General features: G+C 53.4%; 1 protein-coding gene across 1 annotated transcript in view; it reads right to left on the bottom strand.

Moving 5' to 3' along the window:
- Itgb4 (integrin subunit beta 4) overlaps nucleotides 1–17,037 on the bottom strand; it is a 34,904-nt gene that overhangs the window by 477 nt on the left and 17,390 nt on the right. Inside the window, exons 19-39 of the mRNA XM_028752818.1 lie at nucleotides 16,229–16,262; nucleotides 15,872–16,063; nucleotides 15,497–15,600; nucleotides 15,189–15,247; nucleotides 14,999–15,022; nucleotides 14,023–14,171; nucleotides 13,758–13,937; nucleotides 12,946–13,094; nucleotides 9,868–10,075; nucleotides 8,194–8,351; nucleotides 7,727–7,907; nucleotides 7,407–7,544; nucleotides 4,799–4,981; nucleotides 4,589–4,720; nucleotides 2,249–2,485; nucleotides 1,923–2,081; nucleotides 1,356–1,505; nucleotides 717–905; nucleotides 479–634; nucleotides 232–396; nucleotides 30–140 (exon numbers count right to left, since the gene is read on the bottom strand). Coding sequence (XP_028608651.1) covers nucleotides 30–140; nucleotides 232–396; nucleotides 479–634; nucleotides 717–905; nucleotides 1,356–1,505; nucleotides 1,923–2,081; nucleotides 2,249–2,485; nucleotides 4,589–4,720; nucleotides 4,799–4,981; nucleotides 7,407–7,544; nucleotides 7,727–7,907; nucleotides 8,194–8,351; nucleotides 9,868–10,075; nucleotides 12,946–13,094; nucleotides 13,758–13,937; nucleotides 14,023–14,171; nucleotides 14,999–15,022; nucleotides 15,189–15,247; nucleotides 15,497–15,600; nucleotides 15,872–16,063; nucleotides 16,229–16,262 — 3,058 coding nt within the window. The remainder of the gene's footprint in view (nucleotides 1–29; nucleotides 141–231; nucleotides 397–478; nucleotides 635–716; nucleotides 906–1,355; nucleotides 1,506–1,922; nucleotides 2,082–2,248; nucleotides 2,486–4,588; nucleotides 4,721–4,798; nucleotides 4,982–7,406; nucleotides 7,545–7,726; nucleotides 7,908–8,193; nucleotides 8,352–9,867; nucleotides 10,076–12,945; nucleotides 13,095–13,757; nucleotides 13,938–14,022; nucleotides 14,172–14,998; nucleotides 15,023–15,188; nucleotides 15,248–15,496; nucleotides 15,601–15,871; nucleotides 16,064–16,228; nucleotides 16,263–17,037) is intronic.

Below are 17,037 nucleotides of genomic sequence, written 5' to 3' on the forward strand. Positions count from 1 at the left end.
GCCAGAGTCTCCAGAGCTTGGGGACTCACCCATGAGGAAGGGTTCAGTAGTGGTACTGTGACTGCTGGTCACGCTGCTGTACTCGCTTTGCACTGGGTTCTGGAAAAGCCCAGAATGGCTGCCCAGCTGTGGGAAGGGGCCTGGAACAGGCAGATCATTCGGTCAGGATGGTGTCATGCCAAGGCAAGGCCGGCCTGGGAGAGACTGGGGTAAGAACCGGGGACAGCCCACCTCCATCCTGAGACTCTATGGTGATGATGCCCTCACGCTCTGGCCCAAAGCCCTCGGTTGTCCTGGCCTGCACCTTAAACTTGTAAGGAACGTTCTCACTGAGGCCAGGTACAGTCAGTCGGCTCTCGAGGTTGTCTCCATCCACCCGGAAGGTCCTGGCTGGTCCTGCATAGGGAAAATGCCTTCAGATCCTGTGGTACCTCCCCACCCACCCCCACAACCATCTTATTTCCAGGGCAGCTGGCACCTCCTCCTTGGGCCATCTCACAGGTCACCAGATAGCCAAGGATATCTCCATTGGGCCTCCTTGGCCGCTCCCAGCTCAGCTGCAGAGAGTCCGGGCTTAGGGCAGTGAACACCAGTGGGCCTGGGGCACTGGGTGTGCTCAGGGTGAAGGCTGAGCCTGGAGACAGCAGAGGGAGAGCGTCAGTCGCGGGCAGTAGGTGGGTGGTGAACTAGGCAGCAGCAGGGGGCAGGCGGCTCACCTGGTAGGGGGCAGAGAGGGCTCTGCGGGTGCACCTGGGACTCGATGGTGATGACACCCTCTCGCTCTCGGCCCCAGCCCTCCTGGCTCTGGGCCCGCACCCGGAACACGTAGGAGTGGTTAGGCAGGAGGTCCTCTACCACCACCGAGGTCTGGCCAGGGTTAGGGATGTTGAGCCGATACATCTCGCCTGAGAGGTGGAGTGAGGGTAGGAGACACCACCTTCACTCCAGGGCCCTCGCTGTATCCCTCCCTTCTGTTAGGCTGCTATCAGCAGCTGGGGTTTGGTACAGTGTACTATGGGGGGTTGTTGATTGAAGTGAGTGTGAGTGGGTTATGGGCATTGTAGCTCCATGGTAGAGCCTTTACTTAACATGTAAGAAATCCCACCAGTGTTCTGGTCAAAGCCCCCATTCTGGTGACTGTGTCTGCCCAGGGGTATTCATTTCCCTGTTCTTACAGGGCTATACTGATTAGCAGAGGCCCTAGGTCTATGAAGTCCCATTAAGTAAAACCTAGTTGAAGAAATGGAGAATAAAGCCCACAGGGATGAATGAAGCCTCAGCTGACTTGGAGGGGACCTGGCCCAACTGGGACTGGACATGCCTGGAGACGACCGCCAACAGTCACTATGCCTCACCGCCATTCAGTAGCTGGTATTCCACACTGTAGCCCAGCAGCGCCCGATCACACTGTGGCTCCTGCCAGCTCACCTTCAAAGATGTGGGCCCCAGGGCGGAGAACACCAGCCGAGTGGGTGTGTCAGGCACACCCACAGCCCCACGGGAGTCTGGATTATTGAAGGCAACAGTCAGTCCAAGACAGGGTTTGGGGTCTGAGATGAGTTACAGTCTAGCCCTTGCTTGCCTCTCCAGCCATGTCACGGCTTCATGCTAACCTGTCCAGGCTGCCCAACACTTCCACATGGCCTTGGAGTCCCCTTGAGTCTGTTAGGCTCCTCAGCCCACCCCCTCTACAACTGGCCCTGCTCCTTGCTCAGCTCTTTAGCTTTATACCCCAGGAGGGCAGATGTGTTAGGCTTCAGCACTGATGGGGGCAGGCAGGGTAGTGGTTAGCTCCTGTGGGTGGACTGGGGTTCTGTATGCAATGAAGCAGTGAGCGAGTGCACAGGCACAGGCTGTGATGGTAGCTGGGTGACAAATGGCGCATGACAGCCATGGATACATGGTGACCACCCCTGTACTACCTGTACCCCAGGAGGGCGCTGCTGACTGCCCGGCCAGGATTATAGAGTCTGGTGAACCCCTGGATGCGGGCACACCCTTCATCTGAGCCCGGCTCCAGGACCCAAGGGCCCAGGACAGTGGAAGCCTGCTCCTCCCATCTTCCCAGATAGGAGGGAGGCCTAGGGCAGGACAAAACAAGAGTGAGAACGGCGGTGTGTTTGTGTGTGTGTGTGTGTGTGTGTGTGTGTGTGTGTGTGTGTGTGTGTAGCAGGTGTGGGTAGCAGACTGGCGGCTGTCTAGGGATTAGAGTGTAGGACAGTCAGCAGACGGGGCAGGGGTCACTCACCTTGGGAGGAAAGGGAAGTGAGGGTGGAATAGTCCCGGGGAAGTGTGCCTGAGTGAGAGTGGTCTGTGCGCGTCAGAGAGTGGTAGTCCCGGGTCAGGGTAGACGACGTGCTCAGCACTCGGTGGGACAGGTGTGGGCTCAGATGCGTGCCATAGGCCACATTGGCTGCAGCCATTCTGTGCAGTGAGTTGGCACTGCCTGGATAGGCAAAGTCCATCCGGCCATTCACCAGGTGCTCTGCGTGGGGAGAGAGGTCATTTAGTGAGGCCCACAGCCGGTGACAGGCCATATGGGGCAGGCGGTAGCCCTGGGGTTGCACAGGGCAGCTTTAATCTCAAACGACCAAGACCCTGGATTCCCACAGGCAAATAGGAGACCACACAAGTCTTCCAATCCGGTCTCCTTGCGCCATGCTGCCCTCCACCCGAGCACTTAGCCCAGCTAGAGGCTCATTCCCCTGCAGTGACACTGGCCCAAGGTTTCCAGTTCCTGGAAGTTGCTGCCCTCATCCTCCCTTGGGGAGAGCCCAAGCGCTTCCCCATGGCGCTCTTGAGTTCCCGGGGCTTGTCTGAAAGCAGTTATGGAGATTCTGGGCTGGCAGGGCGCTCTAGTGGGCGGCTTGACCAAAGCTGGGAACCCAAAGCAACTCAGTTGGGCCTAGGACCCGAGAGGCGGACGTGGCCGGCAAGGCGGTCACCTCCCGGGGGCCGGGGCGTAGCCCCGCGGATCCAGCCGCTGCCCTCCCCTTCCACGCCCCCCGCAACGCTGCTGCCTTCGTCGGAGCGCCCGCTGCTGGCGGACAGGCGCGGGATGAGTTCCGGGGGTAGCCGCCACGTGACGCGCCGCAGGTCCAGCTCCTCCCCGAGCAGGGGCTCGAACTTCCAGCCGCTGCCTTGGGAACAACGAAGGGCCGCGTTGGCACCGCCGGGGAGGGTCAGGAGGAGGAGATGGCCTGCAGCACTTACGCGGAGTCCAGGGGTGTGGGTATCCCTTCAGACAAGAAAAAACCCTTGCCCTGCTCTAGCCTTTCAGATAAACTGTGAGTTTGGCCTCTGCTCAGACACAAAGGCCAGTCTGCTGCGGGAGTCTTGAGAAAGCCGTGTGTTGTCTCCCAGCGTGCAGTTTTCCTGTTTTTTTTTTTTTTTTTTTTTTTTAACAGCTCTGAGCCTGTTTCCTCTCTGTACAAAGGAGAGTAATCTCACCCCTGTCTGTTTTCCAGGAAAAGCAGTAGAAGCCCTAGGGTGCTAGTATTCAAGCAGGGGTTCCTGGTTCGTAAAACTGTCATTTAGATTCTAGCATCAGGAAGATGGCTGGAGATTTGTGGCCATCCCGGTTTTCAAGGTCAGCCAGGTTGTTAATCTAGCAAGAGCCTGACTCAGATCCTTCCCAACACCAGGAAAAGAAGAAGAAAAGCAGCTTAGCATGCCAAGCTCGCCTCACTAGTGACCGTGCCCATCCCCGGCCTTAGACTCAGAAAGGGCCTTCTTTTTCCTGATGGCATTGTGTGGTTTGTATCCAGTTTCACAGATTAGAAAGCCAGTTAGTTCTGAGATGGACGAGTGATTCAGAGTCACCTAACAATTCCACAGCACAGCCAGATCAAACCCTGTGATAGGAGGAGTCCCAGCTAGGGGCTTTCTTTGTACCACATTGTGTGAGAAATCAAGGGAAAATGAAGAGAGCCAGGGGGTGTGTCTACCTTAGTGGCTCACCTCCCTTCTCTGTCAGGGCTTAAGGCACCTGGGCTCTCTCACACAGGTACCACTAGGAGGTGGCCTGAGAGCCCTGACCTAGGACAGCAGGTGAACCTTCAGGTTGTAAAGCTGTTGTCCCGTGTGCATGTCCTGTGTGTACATGCACCAGCCTGGGAATTTCTTTCCTTTTTTCTTTTCTTTTCTTTCTATCTTTTTTTTTGTTTTTTTGTTTTTGTTTTGTTTTGTTTTTCCAGACAGGGTTTCTCTGTGTAGCCCTGGCTGTCCTAGAGCTCACTCTGTAGACCAGGCTGGCCTCGAACTCAGAAATCCGCCTGCCTCTGCCTCCCAAGTGCTGGGATTAAAAGTGTGCACCACCACCGCCCGGCTAGCCTGGGAATTTCTGTACCCTGAGGTAGATGTTCCTATGTTCTCATACACATACAGGCACACGCATGTTGTGTGTACATGTAGCCTACAACAGTTCTGTCCCTTCAAATCCATGGGCTCTGGATACTTGTCTAAGGCTGAGAAGGTACTTCTGTTCTTGGTCTCCATTGACTGGCAGTCACTGGGTTCTTTGATCTCTCTGGATACCAGGGACAGCCCCACCAAGGACCCCCACCTTTCTCTGGTGGGTCCCACTCACCAGTGTCATCAGAAACACTGGGCCTCTGGCTGCTGGCTGGGGAACGAAGAACGTCATCACTGTACATGAGGAAGTTTTCGTAATCTTCTCCACCCTGCGCATCCACTATGGGGATGTCTGGGATGATGGGGACTGCGGGGGAGAAAGAAATAAGCCAAGACCCTAGCCATGACCTCTCATCCCCCAGCTCCACCCTTGCCTGTCACTCACTGGACATGGGCCGCTTGGGCTGTGTGGCCAGGTTGATGATGGCCTCTCTCTCGGGTCCCCAGCCTGCCCCGTTCCGCGCCTTCACCGTGTATCTGTATGGCTGGGATTCTCGAAGATTCTCAATGAGCAGCATGCGGTTCTTGGGGTTGTCCACGAGCACCTTCTTCATAGGTCCAATGGGTCCTGGAGGCAGGGACAGTACTTCAGGGAGACCACCAGGGTTCAGCCTGGTCCCAGATCTGACCCTGGATCCTGGAGATGCCAGGGAGCACACAGCTGCTAAACTCTTGCTTCCTGCTGAGTCCTTAAAACCATGTGTGCGAGGCGTAAGAAAACACCACCACCAGCTTTTTCAGAAAGACTCCTTGTTGAGTGGCAGAGGCGGCTTGAGATGCAAGGTGAACATGCCACAACCTCTACTGACTGGCTAATGCACGTGCACACAAGGCACCACCAACAAGGCCAGGTGGCAGGCAAGGGTGTTCTCAAGACCAAGGCTTCCACCCTGTGCTCATGGCCAACAGGTCAGCTCCAGAAAGAAACCGTTCCAAAAAACCAGAGAAAGCACAAAAAGAAGGTAACGCCCCTGTTTCCCAAGATGTCTTGGAAAGGGACAATTTCATGGTCTGATGTGCACCCTCAGCAGACGAATGCTCAAGAGGTGGCGGGTGCAGGAACTGGTAAAGTGGCCCAGTGTGTTATGGCTAACTTAAGGCTGATGACATTAGTTTGATCCCTGGAATCCATATGGTAGAAGGAGAGAACTGACTCCTGATAGTTGTCTTCTGACCTGTACATGTGTGTGTGCCGTGCAGGTGCCTAGACACACACACACACACATACACACAGACACACACACAGACATACACACACATATACACACACACACACATAAACACACACACACACACACACACACACACACACACACACTGGTTTTTCCAGACAGTGTTTCTCTGTGTAGCCTTGGCTGTCCTGGAACTCACTCTGTAGGCCAGGCTGGCCTTGAACTCAGAGATCCTCCTGCCTCTGTCTCCTGATTAAGGGTGTGTACTGCCACCACCCAGCAATAATTTAAAAAAAATATTTTAAAGCAAGTAGGGGTGTGGGGTGCACTAGGGATGCAGAGACAAGGGAATTTCTGTGAGTTAAGAGGCCAACTTGGTCAACCGTTCAAGTTCCACATCACCCAGGGCTATCTTGTGAGACCCTAGTTTTTGTTTTGTTTTTAAAGCAGCAGGTAGTACCTTGGAGGTAAGCCTGTAATTAAAGCTCTCAGGAGGTTAAGACAGAGATTGCCCTGAGTTTGAGGCCAGCAAGGGTTAAAGAAGACACAGACAGCCCACATAGGAGCAGTGGCTGGGGAGGGCCATCAGCCTGAAAGGAAGGCATCTAGCAACCATGGTAGCAGCTGTCATATCTGTGTCAGCTCGTGAGTGGAGGGGAAAGGTATGTCCCAAAGCACAGACCCTTGGGTGGAGAGGGAGGTAGTCCAACACATTCTTAACATAGCTGGGGTCTCAGCAGGCTGGAGCCATGAGGAAACCATCAGAGACGAACTTTCCCTGGGCTGCAGGCTTGGTTCCTGGCTAGTCTGGTTGTAAGAAGTACCAAGGTAGTACACTGTTCTTTTGGTCATATGGAGGCAGTTCTCCCTCACTGGGACCAGCCAGCTGAGGTGAGTCTTCCCCAGGGGAGAGGTGGGCTGCTCTCATGGTTTCCTATCGATGGCAGGGATTGTCTAGCCACTGTCTCTCTTCCAGGACTGAAATACTGAATGAAATCTGGGGTGATGGTGAGGGGAAATGCCAGGAATTGAACCCAGGCCCTTGCGAATGTGAGGCAAGCATTCTGCCACTGAGCAATACTCCTAGCCTTGAGTGAGCTATTCTAAAAACAGAAATATATTTGAAATTCAAGGCTTTCTGTGTTTTTAATGTTGCTTTGTTTCTCTTGGTGTTTTTTGTGGGTGTTTTGTTTTGCGATTCAGTTTTTGAGACAGGGTCTCATGTATGCCAGGCTGGCCTCAAACTTGCTAAGTAGCCAATGATGGCTCTGAACTTCTGATCCATCTGCCTCCCACTTCCTATGTGCTAGCCTCACAGATGTACACTACCACAGCCAGTGTATGTAGCATGGGGGATTGAAGCCAGTGCCTTTTCCGTGCCAGGCAAGCAAGCACTCTACCAACTGAGCTACATTCTCAGGCCTTTTTTGTTTGTTTGTTGTTTGTTTTCCTGAGAAGGGTTCTTGCTACCTTCCTGAGGCTGCTCTCAAACTCTTGGGCTCAGGTGGCAATCCTGCCTCACATTCTGCTAAATTTGGAAGCTATTCTGGCCCTAAGAGAAATGTATAACAATAACCTTGGTTCCCTGTACAAAAAGGTATCCTCCCCGGGGCCAGTGACCCTAGGGAACACACACAATCTCAGTACTCTTGGAATGCAAACCAGCATGAATCCAAAACAAAACCAAACCATACAGTGCCTCAGGCTTACTGCTTGACTGGGGATAAGGGGCCAAAAAGGCTAGAAATGACACAGACCCCACACCTCCCCCCATCTCCATGCCCCTCCATCTCCAGGAAGCCCAGAAAATCTGGTCCTTACGGTTGTCCTCATTGACCAGTCCATAGCAGACCTCATAGGCTGTGATCTCGCCATTGGTCTCAGCTGGTTCTGCCCAGCTCAGCTGAGTCACCGTAGAAGAGACTACGTTGAAAGCCAGCCTCCCTGGCTCGCTGGGTACTGGAAGGGAACAGAAAGAGCCCTATCAGAGGGGCAGGGGGAGGGCTGTTCTGGGAGGAAGGAAGGGAGGGAGGGAGGGAGGGAGGGAGAGAGGGAGGGAGGGAAGGAGGGAGGGAGGGAGAGAGGCCTGGGTACACTGACAGCAGGGTAGCCCAGGTGGATAGAGTCATCAGCAAACTTACCTTCCTGGTGGGTGCGGCAGGACACCAGTGAGCTATAGGGCCCCTCACCCTGTGCCCCGTAGGCACAAACCTTCATTTCATACTCGCAATACGGATACAGGTTGGTGAGTTCCACGGAGGGCACCTTGCTGTCCAGCAGGTGGGCTTCAGACTCAGAGTCGCCCTGGATCCAGTACTTCACCTGTGAGTGGGGTGTTCAGTGGGAAGCGGCAAGCGCTGGGATTCCCTTTGTACAAGTGACATTGGTGGCTCTCAGCAAAACTCAGGCGGAGCAGCGGGTCCCCCAGGCTGGGCAAAGACCCCATTCCAGGAACAAAACTGAAGAACTCAGGAATGGGTCTTCCCGCTTGCAGGGTCGAAGATGGGGTTTCACCGGCCCACTGGTACCAAGCGTGTCCTCCTCCTCCCTTGGGGCAGTCTACTCACTAGAAGGTGAGTGACAGACCTCTCCAATACCCCTCACCTACCCTATACCCCGCTGGCTTGCCAGGAGGGGGCAGCCAGTTGAAATGGATCTTCCTGGACCCGGCAGCTTTGGCGTTGGGGTTCTGTGGGGCGCCCAGGTCTCCGTGGGGTGGCGGCGGCGATGAAAGTGTCTGACTTATGAGACTCCTGTCCGTTTCATCTAGTTAAAGGGGTGCGGAGGTTAGGTGGTTGGCTCCGTATGTTACCACCAGGGTGCGCCAGAGATTTTGTTAAACATCACAGCTTCCCCAGTTTAAAAGTTCAATTAAAGATCAGGTCATCTAGCAGGGTGGGGGTGGGGGTCGGGGCACTGGTGTGTGTGTGTGTGTGTGTGTGGTGCAGCAGCAGTGCCGCGTGCGCCTTTAATCCCAGCACTTGAGAGGCAGGCGGATCTCTGTGAGCTCAAGGTCTACAGGACAGCCTAGGTTATAGAAACAAACCTTGACTCAAAAAACAAAAGGAAAAAAAAATCTGCTCATCTACCCTCTGGGGGTCTGGTGCAGCAGGGGTCAGCCAGGTCGGTGAAAGTCCAGAAGACTCTCCGGAGAAGTGAGGAGAAGGGGTTGGTCTGCCTTCTTCCTCTTTTGGCAGGCCAGGAAATGTTCCACAGAGAACATCTGCTCACTAGGGACCTCCCCTGAGTACTTCACAGGGGTCGCTAAGGACTGAACTCTCTGGGAAGGGGGTGGGGTTGATTGTTGCCTATGGCCACATGACCTCAACTTATGGTTGTCATGAGGGCAGTCGGCTCAGCACAGGATGCTTAGATAAATCTGAGCTCCAGATAACGGCTTTCTCATAGGTCGGCGGCTAAGAGCATGTGTTGCTCAGTTCCTAGTCCTTGGGTCAGCTCACCGCAGCCTTAACCCCAGCTCCAGGGGATCAAAACCTCTTCAGGACTCAGTGGAGACCAGCAGTCAGGTATACATGCCCACACACAGGCACACAGATGCACACAGAATTTAAAAATAGTAAAATAAAATTACATTAAAAAATAAGTATGGTTCTGGCAAGAAAGGTACTTGTCATGCTCGAGAGCCTGAGCTTGAGCCTGAGTGCCACACAGTGAAGTACACACACACACACATACACACATAAATATATACACACACTTACACACACACATACACACACATATATACACACACATACATATACACACACACTTACACACATACATACACATATACACACGCATACACATGCACATGCATACACATGCACATGCATACACACTACATACCACACACACATACACACACACTTACACACACATATATACACATGCACGCACATGCACTACATACCACACACACGTATACACACATACTATACACCACACACACACTCATAGACACACACTATACACCACACACACACACTACACCACACACACACTACTCACTAAAGTATACACACACACCACACACTGAAGTATACACACACACACAAAACCAAGGCTACATATAGTGAGACATTGTTTCAGAAAAACAAACCAAAACAAGAATACCTATGTTCCTGATACTGCAGGAAGACACTTGGATGTGTATGACCCTGCTGCTGGTTAAGTGACACTCACGTTCGACACCGTGCCCTGGCTGCAGGTTTGACAAGTCCTGTTAGAAGGTCCTGGGGCTTCCTCTCCACCTGCTTATGCCGACCTAGGCTTTACTCACCGTGGTGTTCCCCGATGATAACTGTGGCTGTGCTGGGCTGGCCCAGGCGGGCTCCGAACTTGGGGTTGCTGAGCTGGACTTGAAAGCGGCGGACCTGGCGGCCACGCAGGAGGGAGTCGACTTCCTGCAGCTCCAGGAGCTTCACCTGCAACTCCTTCCAGGTCTCTCCGGGGTGGAACAGCAGCTCACCCTCCACGGGGACATAATCCTGCAACAGAAAGAATCGGGGTCAGCCAGGGTTAGGGTGTGAACCAAGCGCCAGGATAGTGCACAGGAGGTCTCTTGAACAGGCAGGAGGCTAGCCCAGGGCAGCTGGGATTGAGGGCATGCCCAGGAGGGAAAGAACTGTCTGTCAATCTGTCCCTTATAGTGTGGCTTTGAAATCAGGGATTCTGTTGGGCCCCAGACCCTTGATGGGTCTCCCATTCACCCTAGCTTTCCTATGTTTAAATTTTAACACTCCCGCCCCACTCTCTTCCTCTCTTCCCCTCCCCTCCATGTGGCTTCAGAGTGTTTGATCGTTTACTGTGTGTGTATGGAAGTCATGGCAGGGGCCAGAAAGGAGAGGCAGATTTGCACCTTTTCAAGCTGGGTTTATCGGCCACCTCATGTGGGTGCTGGGACTCAAATTAATCCCTTAGCTATCTTGAAACCCCCAGAATATTTTTTCAAGACATGTTTTTCTGAATAGCCCTGGCTGTCCTGGAACTCACTTTGTAGACCAGGCTGGCCTTGAATTCACAGAGATCTTCCTGCCTCTGTCTCCCATGTGCTGGGATTAAAAGAGTGCTCCACCACGGCAGGCTCAGCCCCTAGATTTTGTCCCGTGCAGTGTTACCCAATTGCATGAGATGAAAAAGACTTTCTCTCCAAAAGCACTAGGTGGCGCTGCAGATCAGCAGTTCAATTCTGCACACGCCTGGCTAGTCTGATAGCTATAGGAGATTGCCTAGAAAGGAAAAGGAAGTCTGTATGTAGGTGGGAGAAAAGTAGGGAGAGACAGGCCTGGTGGCACACGGCTGTTATTATAGCTGAGGCAAGGGATCTGCTAGTGTGAGCCATCCTGGGCTAGTAGCAATCGCCTAAACTAAAACAACAAGACAGAGTAAGGAAATCGATGGTGGTTCAGTCGCCTGGGCCAGTAGTTTCCCCTCTGCTGGCCAAACAGGCCTGAAGTTCTCATGTAGCTCAGACGGACCTGGAACTCAGTATGTAGCTGAGGATAACCTTGTATTCCTGATAGTTCTGCCTCTACCAGATTCTGAGTGCTGAGACTGTAGCCACCATGCACTGTTTATATGGTACATGAAAGATCGAATCCTAGCTTCTCGCATGCTGGGTGGTTACTGCCAACTGAGGAACACCCCAAGCCCTACTTTTATTTTATTTTTTTTTTTGTTTGTTTTTCGAGACAGAGTTTCTCTGTGTAGCCCTGGCTGTCCTGGAACTCACTCTGTAGACCAGGCTGGCCTCGAACTCAGAAATCCGCCTGCCTCTGCCTCCCAAGTGCACCACCACTGCCCGGCCACTATTTTTTTTTTAATTGTATGTGTTTATGCAGGTCTATGTGGGGTCACCTGCACGTGAGTGAACGTGACTGAGCATGGAGGCCAGAGGCTCTCTTGAAGCTGGAACTCCAGGCTGTTGTAAGCTGCCTGGAGTGGCTTTGCAAGTCAGTACACATTCTTAATTCTTGAGCCATCTCTCCAGCCCTTATTTTGTGTTTTGGAGACAAGATTTTGTTACATAGCCTGGGATGACTGGAACTTGTAATTTTCCTGCCCTGGCCTCTTGAGTACTAGATTACAGGCCTGTTCTGCCATGTCCATCTAGTTCAGAACCAAAACCAAGAAAACATGCATGTCTGCCAGTACGGCTTGGCTTTCATTCTTCCCAGTACTGGTTGGGAATCAAGGGACAGTAACCATGTCAAGGCCGTCCGTGTTAGGAAGGGCTGCATGAGCCTGGGGAAGACCAACAGTGACAGAATTGGGGGGCTGGCTCAAGATACAGAATATGGCCAGGCGGTGGTGGCACACGCCTTTAATCCCAGCACTTGGGAGGCAGAGGCAGGCGGATTTCTGAGTTTGAGGGCAGCCTGGTCTACAGAGTGAGTTCCAGGACAGCCAGGGCTGCACAGAGAAACCCTGTCTCGAAAAATAAAACAACAACAACAACAACAAAAAAAAAAAGATACAGAATATGGTAGCCTACACATTTACTCCCAGAACTCAGAGGGAGAGGCAGGCAGAACTCTATGAGTTCAAGTCCAGCCTGGTCTACACAGCACGACTGAGGATAGTCAAAGCTACTACATACTGAGACATTGTCATTAAAAACATGTGTGAGGAGCCAGTGGCGAGATGGCTTGGTGGTTTGCACCACTGACTGCTCTTCCCGAGGACCAGGGTTCAGATCCCAGCACCTAGCACATACATGGCAGCTCACGACCGTCTCTAAGTCCAGTCCTAGGAGATCTGATACCTTCACCTGACTTCCTTGAGCACGCGTGTGGTGCACAGACATGCATACAGACAAAACCCCCATACACGTAAGTAATTAAAAATTAAAAAGCCCTTAGTCAGGGATGGTGGTGGGTGCAGGCCTTTAATCCCAGCACTCAGAAGGCAGAGGTAGAGGCAGATGGATCTTTGTGAGTTTCAGGTCAGCCTGGTCTACTAATCAAGTTCCAGTTTGAGACCCTGTTAATTTAAATCAATTAGAATTTAATTAATTAATTAATTTTAATTTCATTTTATCCAGTTTAATTTTTATAATTAAAACCCCAAAGTCTACTAGATTAGACAGGCAGGTGACTTGGCTCTCCTGGGTCACTGAAGGGCAGCACACAAGTATACAAGGATGGTTTCGGTAGGTACCTGGTCCATCCATGAGAAGTGATCCCTTTGCCCTGAGTTCCTGGCAGTAATGGGACCCTGCCCAGAGTGTTCTCGGCACTTTGGGTGAGCCACTTCTGATGGCAGCCACGCCATCTTTGTCTAAGGATACTGCCAACACCCCAGGATTGGGGTAGCTACCATGGAAATCACTGGATAGTCCCGCTCAACTGAGCCTTACCCGGTGTCCATGTGCTGTATTATCCTGTGTGCTGTAGGAGACCTGGGACTTGCCATTATCCAGGATGTGCCGGATGACAGGGATGCGGGCCACCTGGTCTCCACGACTCACCAAGTATTCAGGCTGCTCAAAGGACACGACCCCGCTAGCTGCAAGGAACCCGGGTGCTGGTCAACAGGTCCTGGTCTCGGTTCCTTCTTAGCTACTTTCCTCCCTCCTCCCATCCCAGGCTCCAGAGGAATGGGATGGAAATTTATTCATAAAGAAGTGAAGGGGTTGAAAAAGTCCAGCAGGCAGCCTGGAAAGTCAGGTAGGGACAGGGACAAGAACCTAAGAGTTGGGGCTGAACGTCCTGGTGCAGGGAGGAGGGGCCAGGGAACCTTTGGGAGCCAGGAGGACTTTTCAGGCATCCAAAGTGCCAAGCCATACCCAAGTCTTCCTCTCAACAGAGAAAGGAAGGTTGGATGTGGGCGGAAAATTACAGTAAAGATGGTGGCATTCCCACTTGGACTGAGTCTGTAGCTCGGTGGTAGAGCATTTGCCTGCCATGTTGGGTTTCATCGCCAACACCACAAAGAAGACAGAGGAGAGACTGAGCAGTGGCTGCACTTGACTTGTACCAGGTGCTATGCAAAGGCACAGCCATGGCCTCCTTGCAAAGGCCTGTACCCATTTTACAGATGGAGATTTTAAGGTTCTCAGAGAGTAAGTGACTGGCCCCATGGTCCTGTCCCACTTCCACTTGGATATCAGGAGGATCAAGGAGCCCAGGCCTTGCTTCCTGCCTCCTTGGGCCCCCAACCCTGACCAACCTTGTTCCTTGATAATGGTGATGTTTACCAGCCGTCGACCAAGGGTGGCAGTGCCCACGGGGACATCAATGGCCTCCACCAGCAGCTGCTTCTCATCATCATCTTCAGGCCGGATAAAGAGGGGCACACGCACATCCACCAGCTCTACGCCCTCCTGGAACTCCACCATGCCCCGGGCGTCTGGGGTACAAGTCAGACACGGGTCTCAGGGCCATGTGGTGGGGAGAGGGGGAGAGGGAGCAGCGTAAGGAGTCTGTGTACCTACCCTGCTCTGCCGTGAGGGTATAGTAGCCAGGGGCCACCTTGAGTTCATGGAAGGCCCCCTGCTCCACCTGCTTCTCTGTCAGCTTCAGTAGCGTCTGCTTGGCGGAGCGGGGCGCCAGCAACACTGTGTCCACAATGGTGTGGTCTTGCCTGCATTGTGTGTCCAAGTGGAGGAGGAGGGACAAGTTGTGAGTCAGAAGGTGCAGGGTCTTTAGCGATGGCAGTGCTGGAAGCCCACGCTGGCTCCTCCTCCACCACTCTGCAGCCAAATCACTGCTACTCCTGAGGAAGGGGCCTCCCTACCCACCTCACCAAACAGAGCTGCTGATGCAAGGGCTGGGTGTGGGACAGCAGGGAGGCTCAGGTCAGGTTCTGGGTTAAAATTCTGGCTCTGGTCCTTGACAGTTAGGTCGCCTCAGACCAGGGCCTTAACATCCCTGAGTCTCAGTTTTCTCATTGGAAACATGGAATTCGCAAGGGTGACACTCTGGCGGGGTTACTGAGAGTGTTGGCTGAGAAGGCCAGGCACATGGAGCCCATTGTGAGCACCCGGAGGTGCTGGCCAGAGCCTGGCCACGGGTGGCCCATTCCAGTTCTGACTAGATGTAGGGCTCCTTTTCACATTCCCTCCCCGGTAGGGCAGAAGCCACAGGACCTGCCGGTCTGTCTGTTCGGCAACCTGCCTGCAACTGCGGCTCATAATCTCTGGCCCTGGGAGAGGAGGGGCAGGGCCATGAGCCGGTGGGGCAGGGGCTGATCTCTGTTTTGTTTTAATTGAGGGTTTGACTCATGGTAAATGCATCTTACAAGTAGTTGTTTGATGAATTGATCGGGAAAGGAAGGAATCAAGGGCCTAGCTGATGGTAGACTCAGGGCCTTCCCTTCCTATGGTGTGATCAGAGGGCTAGAGCAGGGTGGGTAGAGCTCAGGGTGGAGGGAAGGAGGTGGGACTGCCCACCTTGTGCTCTTGAACTCACTTTTTCCCGGCATTGGGCTGCTGTCTGTGGGGACAAAGAGGTCGCCATGAGCCACGTCTTTTGGAGTGGGAGCTTGGATGAACAACTCCCATCCAAACCTGGGAATCCTGGCTGCCTGATGGTAGGGCTCAGAGCAGGCAGGCATCCCACCACCACCACACACACAGACCTGGGGCTCCCCACGACTTACCGGAACTTTGTCTGTTGGAGCTTGTGCGCGCCGCTCACCTGTCTGTACACCTCGTTCAGCTGGCAAGCAAGGGAAGAAAGTTGAGGACAGGCCAGAGCACCTCTCAAGGTTAGCTACCATATGCTGAGGGATGAGCCCTGAAACCCAGGCTCTGCTGCCACCCAAGATGACCCCATTGGAAGCACATGTCCAAAGAGCTCCTCTCCCTTCTGCATAAAAAAGTCTAGGTTCTGAGGCTGCAGCCCCCAGCTCTCCCACAGGCGGCCACCACACCCAGGTCTGCCCCCTACTCTGATTCTGGTTCTCACATTTTCCTCCACCTCCTGGCGTAGCTGGTCACACTCTCGGGTGCCGGGCTTCAAGAGGTTCTCAGTGCAGAGGCGGCCAAGGCGCAGGGACAGCCCGTAGGGTACTGGGTGGGGGATATGGGCATTGTCAGCCTACTATGCAGAGTGTGACCTCTACACACCAGCCTAAGGCCGAGGACAACTGGCTGACTGTTGTCAGTGTGCCAGGTACACACAGGCCCTAGAGTTTTGTTGCCATCAGGATGGGCCATAAAGAGACTGAGTTCTGGGCCTGTACCCAACCCCCAGTGAAAACAGGAATGATATGAACCTAGGTCAGGAACAGAGATCCTAAGTGTAGTGCCAAGAAGGGCAACATCCAGCCCTGGCCCTCACCGAGCTCTGTGGGGCTGGTGCTGGCCGCATGGGTGGCAAAGCCGGGCCGCTGCACATTGTTGGTGATCTTCCAGCGGACCGTGTCTCGTCCCTTGAGGTTCCCGCTCCGTAGCATGGGCGTGTCCAGGTGGTCGGAGGCCATCAGGTTCTCCCGAAGCATATAGTGATCTTCCTTAAAGCCCACCATGTGACCTGCGGGGAAGGGTCCTCAGCACCAGGGACCCTTCCTAGCCGCACCCATCAGGTAGAACCCAGGGGCTCCTGCTTCCTCTGCTTCTGCTTCCACCCACACATCTCCTCCAGCCTGAAGAAAGAGCAGTCAGATACCCACTGCCCATGAGTGTGCCTGGCCCCTACCTCGGTTGCAGCAAGGAAGAAGCCCCAGGCAGGCCTAGGAGATAAGAGTTAGAGGTGAGTTAGGATGGTTGGCCCAGGCTGGATAGGCCTCTCCAGGCACCTCCAGCCTAGTCCTTTCACTAGAAGTGTGTGTGTGTGTGTACACACGAGTGTGCACCGGTGTGCAGGCATTTGAGGACACCAGGTACTCTGCCCTGCCATTTCCTTTGACACAGGATCTATCACTGAACCCAGAGATAGGCCAGTAGCCAGCAATCCCCGCCTGTGCCTCCCACAACACGGGGGTTAAAGGTGACAAGGACTCAGTGAGGTCCTCGTGCTGCTTCAGCAAGGGCTCTGACACTGAAAGGTCTTCCCAGGCCGACTTCTGTCACCCTCCCTGCCCTTTATAAACACCCTTTCGCCAGGCGTGCTGGCATACACTTATAATCCCAGCACTCGGGAGGCTGAGGCAGGTGGATCTCTGTGGGTTCCAGGGAAGCCTGGTCTAGAGCGAGTTCCAGGACAGTCAGAGCTGTTACACAGAGAAACCCTGTCTCAGCACACACACACACACGCACACACACACTGGAAATAACAGAGACCTGCCTGTCTCTGCTCCCTGAGTTCTGAGATTAAAAGTGTGCGCCACCATGCTCAGATCTCTACTTATTTACTTTTGAGATGGGTTCTCATGTAGCCCAGGCTGCCCTCAAACTTGCTATATAGTTGAGGACAAACTGTGAACTTTGGACCCTCCTGCATTCTTATTCCCAGATGACAGGAATATCCTCTCTCTCTCTCTCTCTCTCTCTCTCTCTCTCTCTCTC

This window comes from Grammomys surdaster, unplaced genomic scaffold (assembly GCF_004785775.1).
Source record: "Grammomys surdaster isolate TR1022 unplaced genomic scaffold, NIH_TR_1.0 125940, whole genome shotgun sequence".
In the NCBI taxonomy this organism is placed as follows: domain Eukaryota; kingdom Metazoa; phylum Chordata; class Mammalia; order Rodentia; family Muridae; genus Grammomys; species Grammomys surdaster.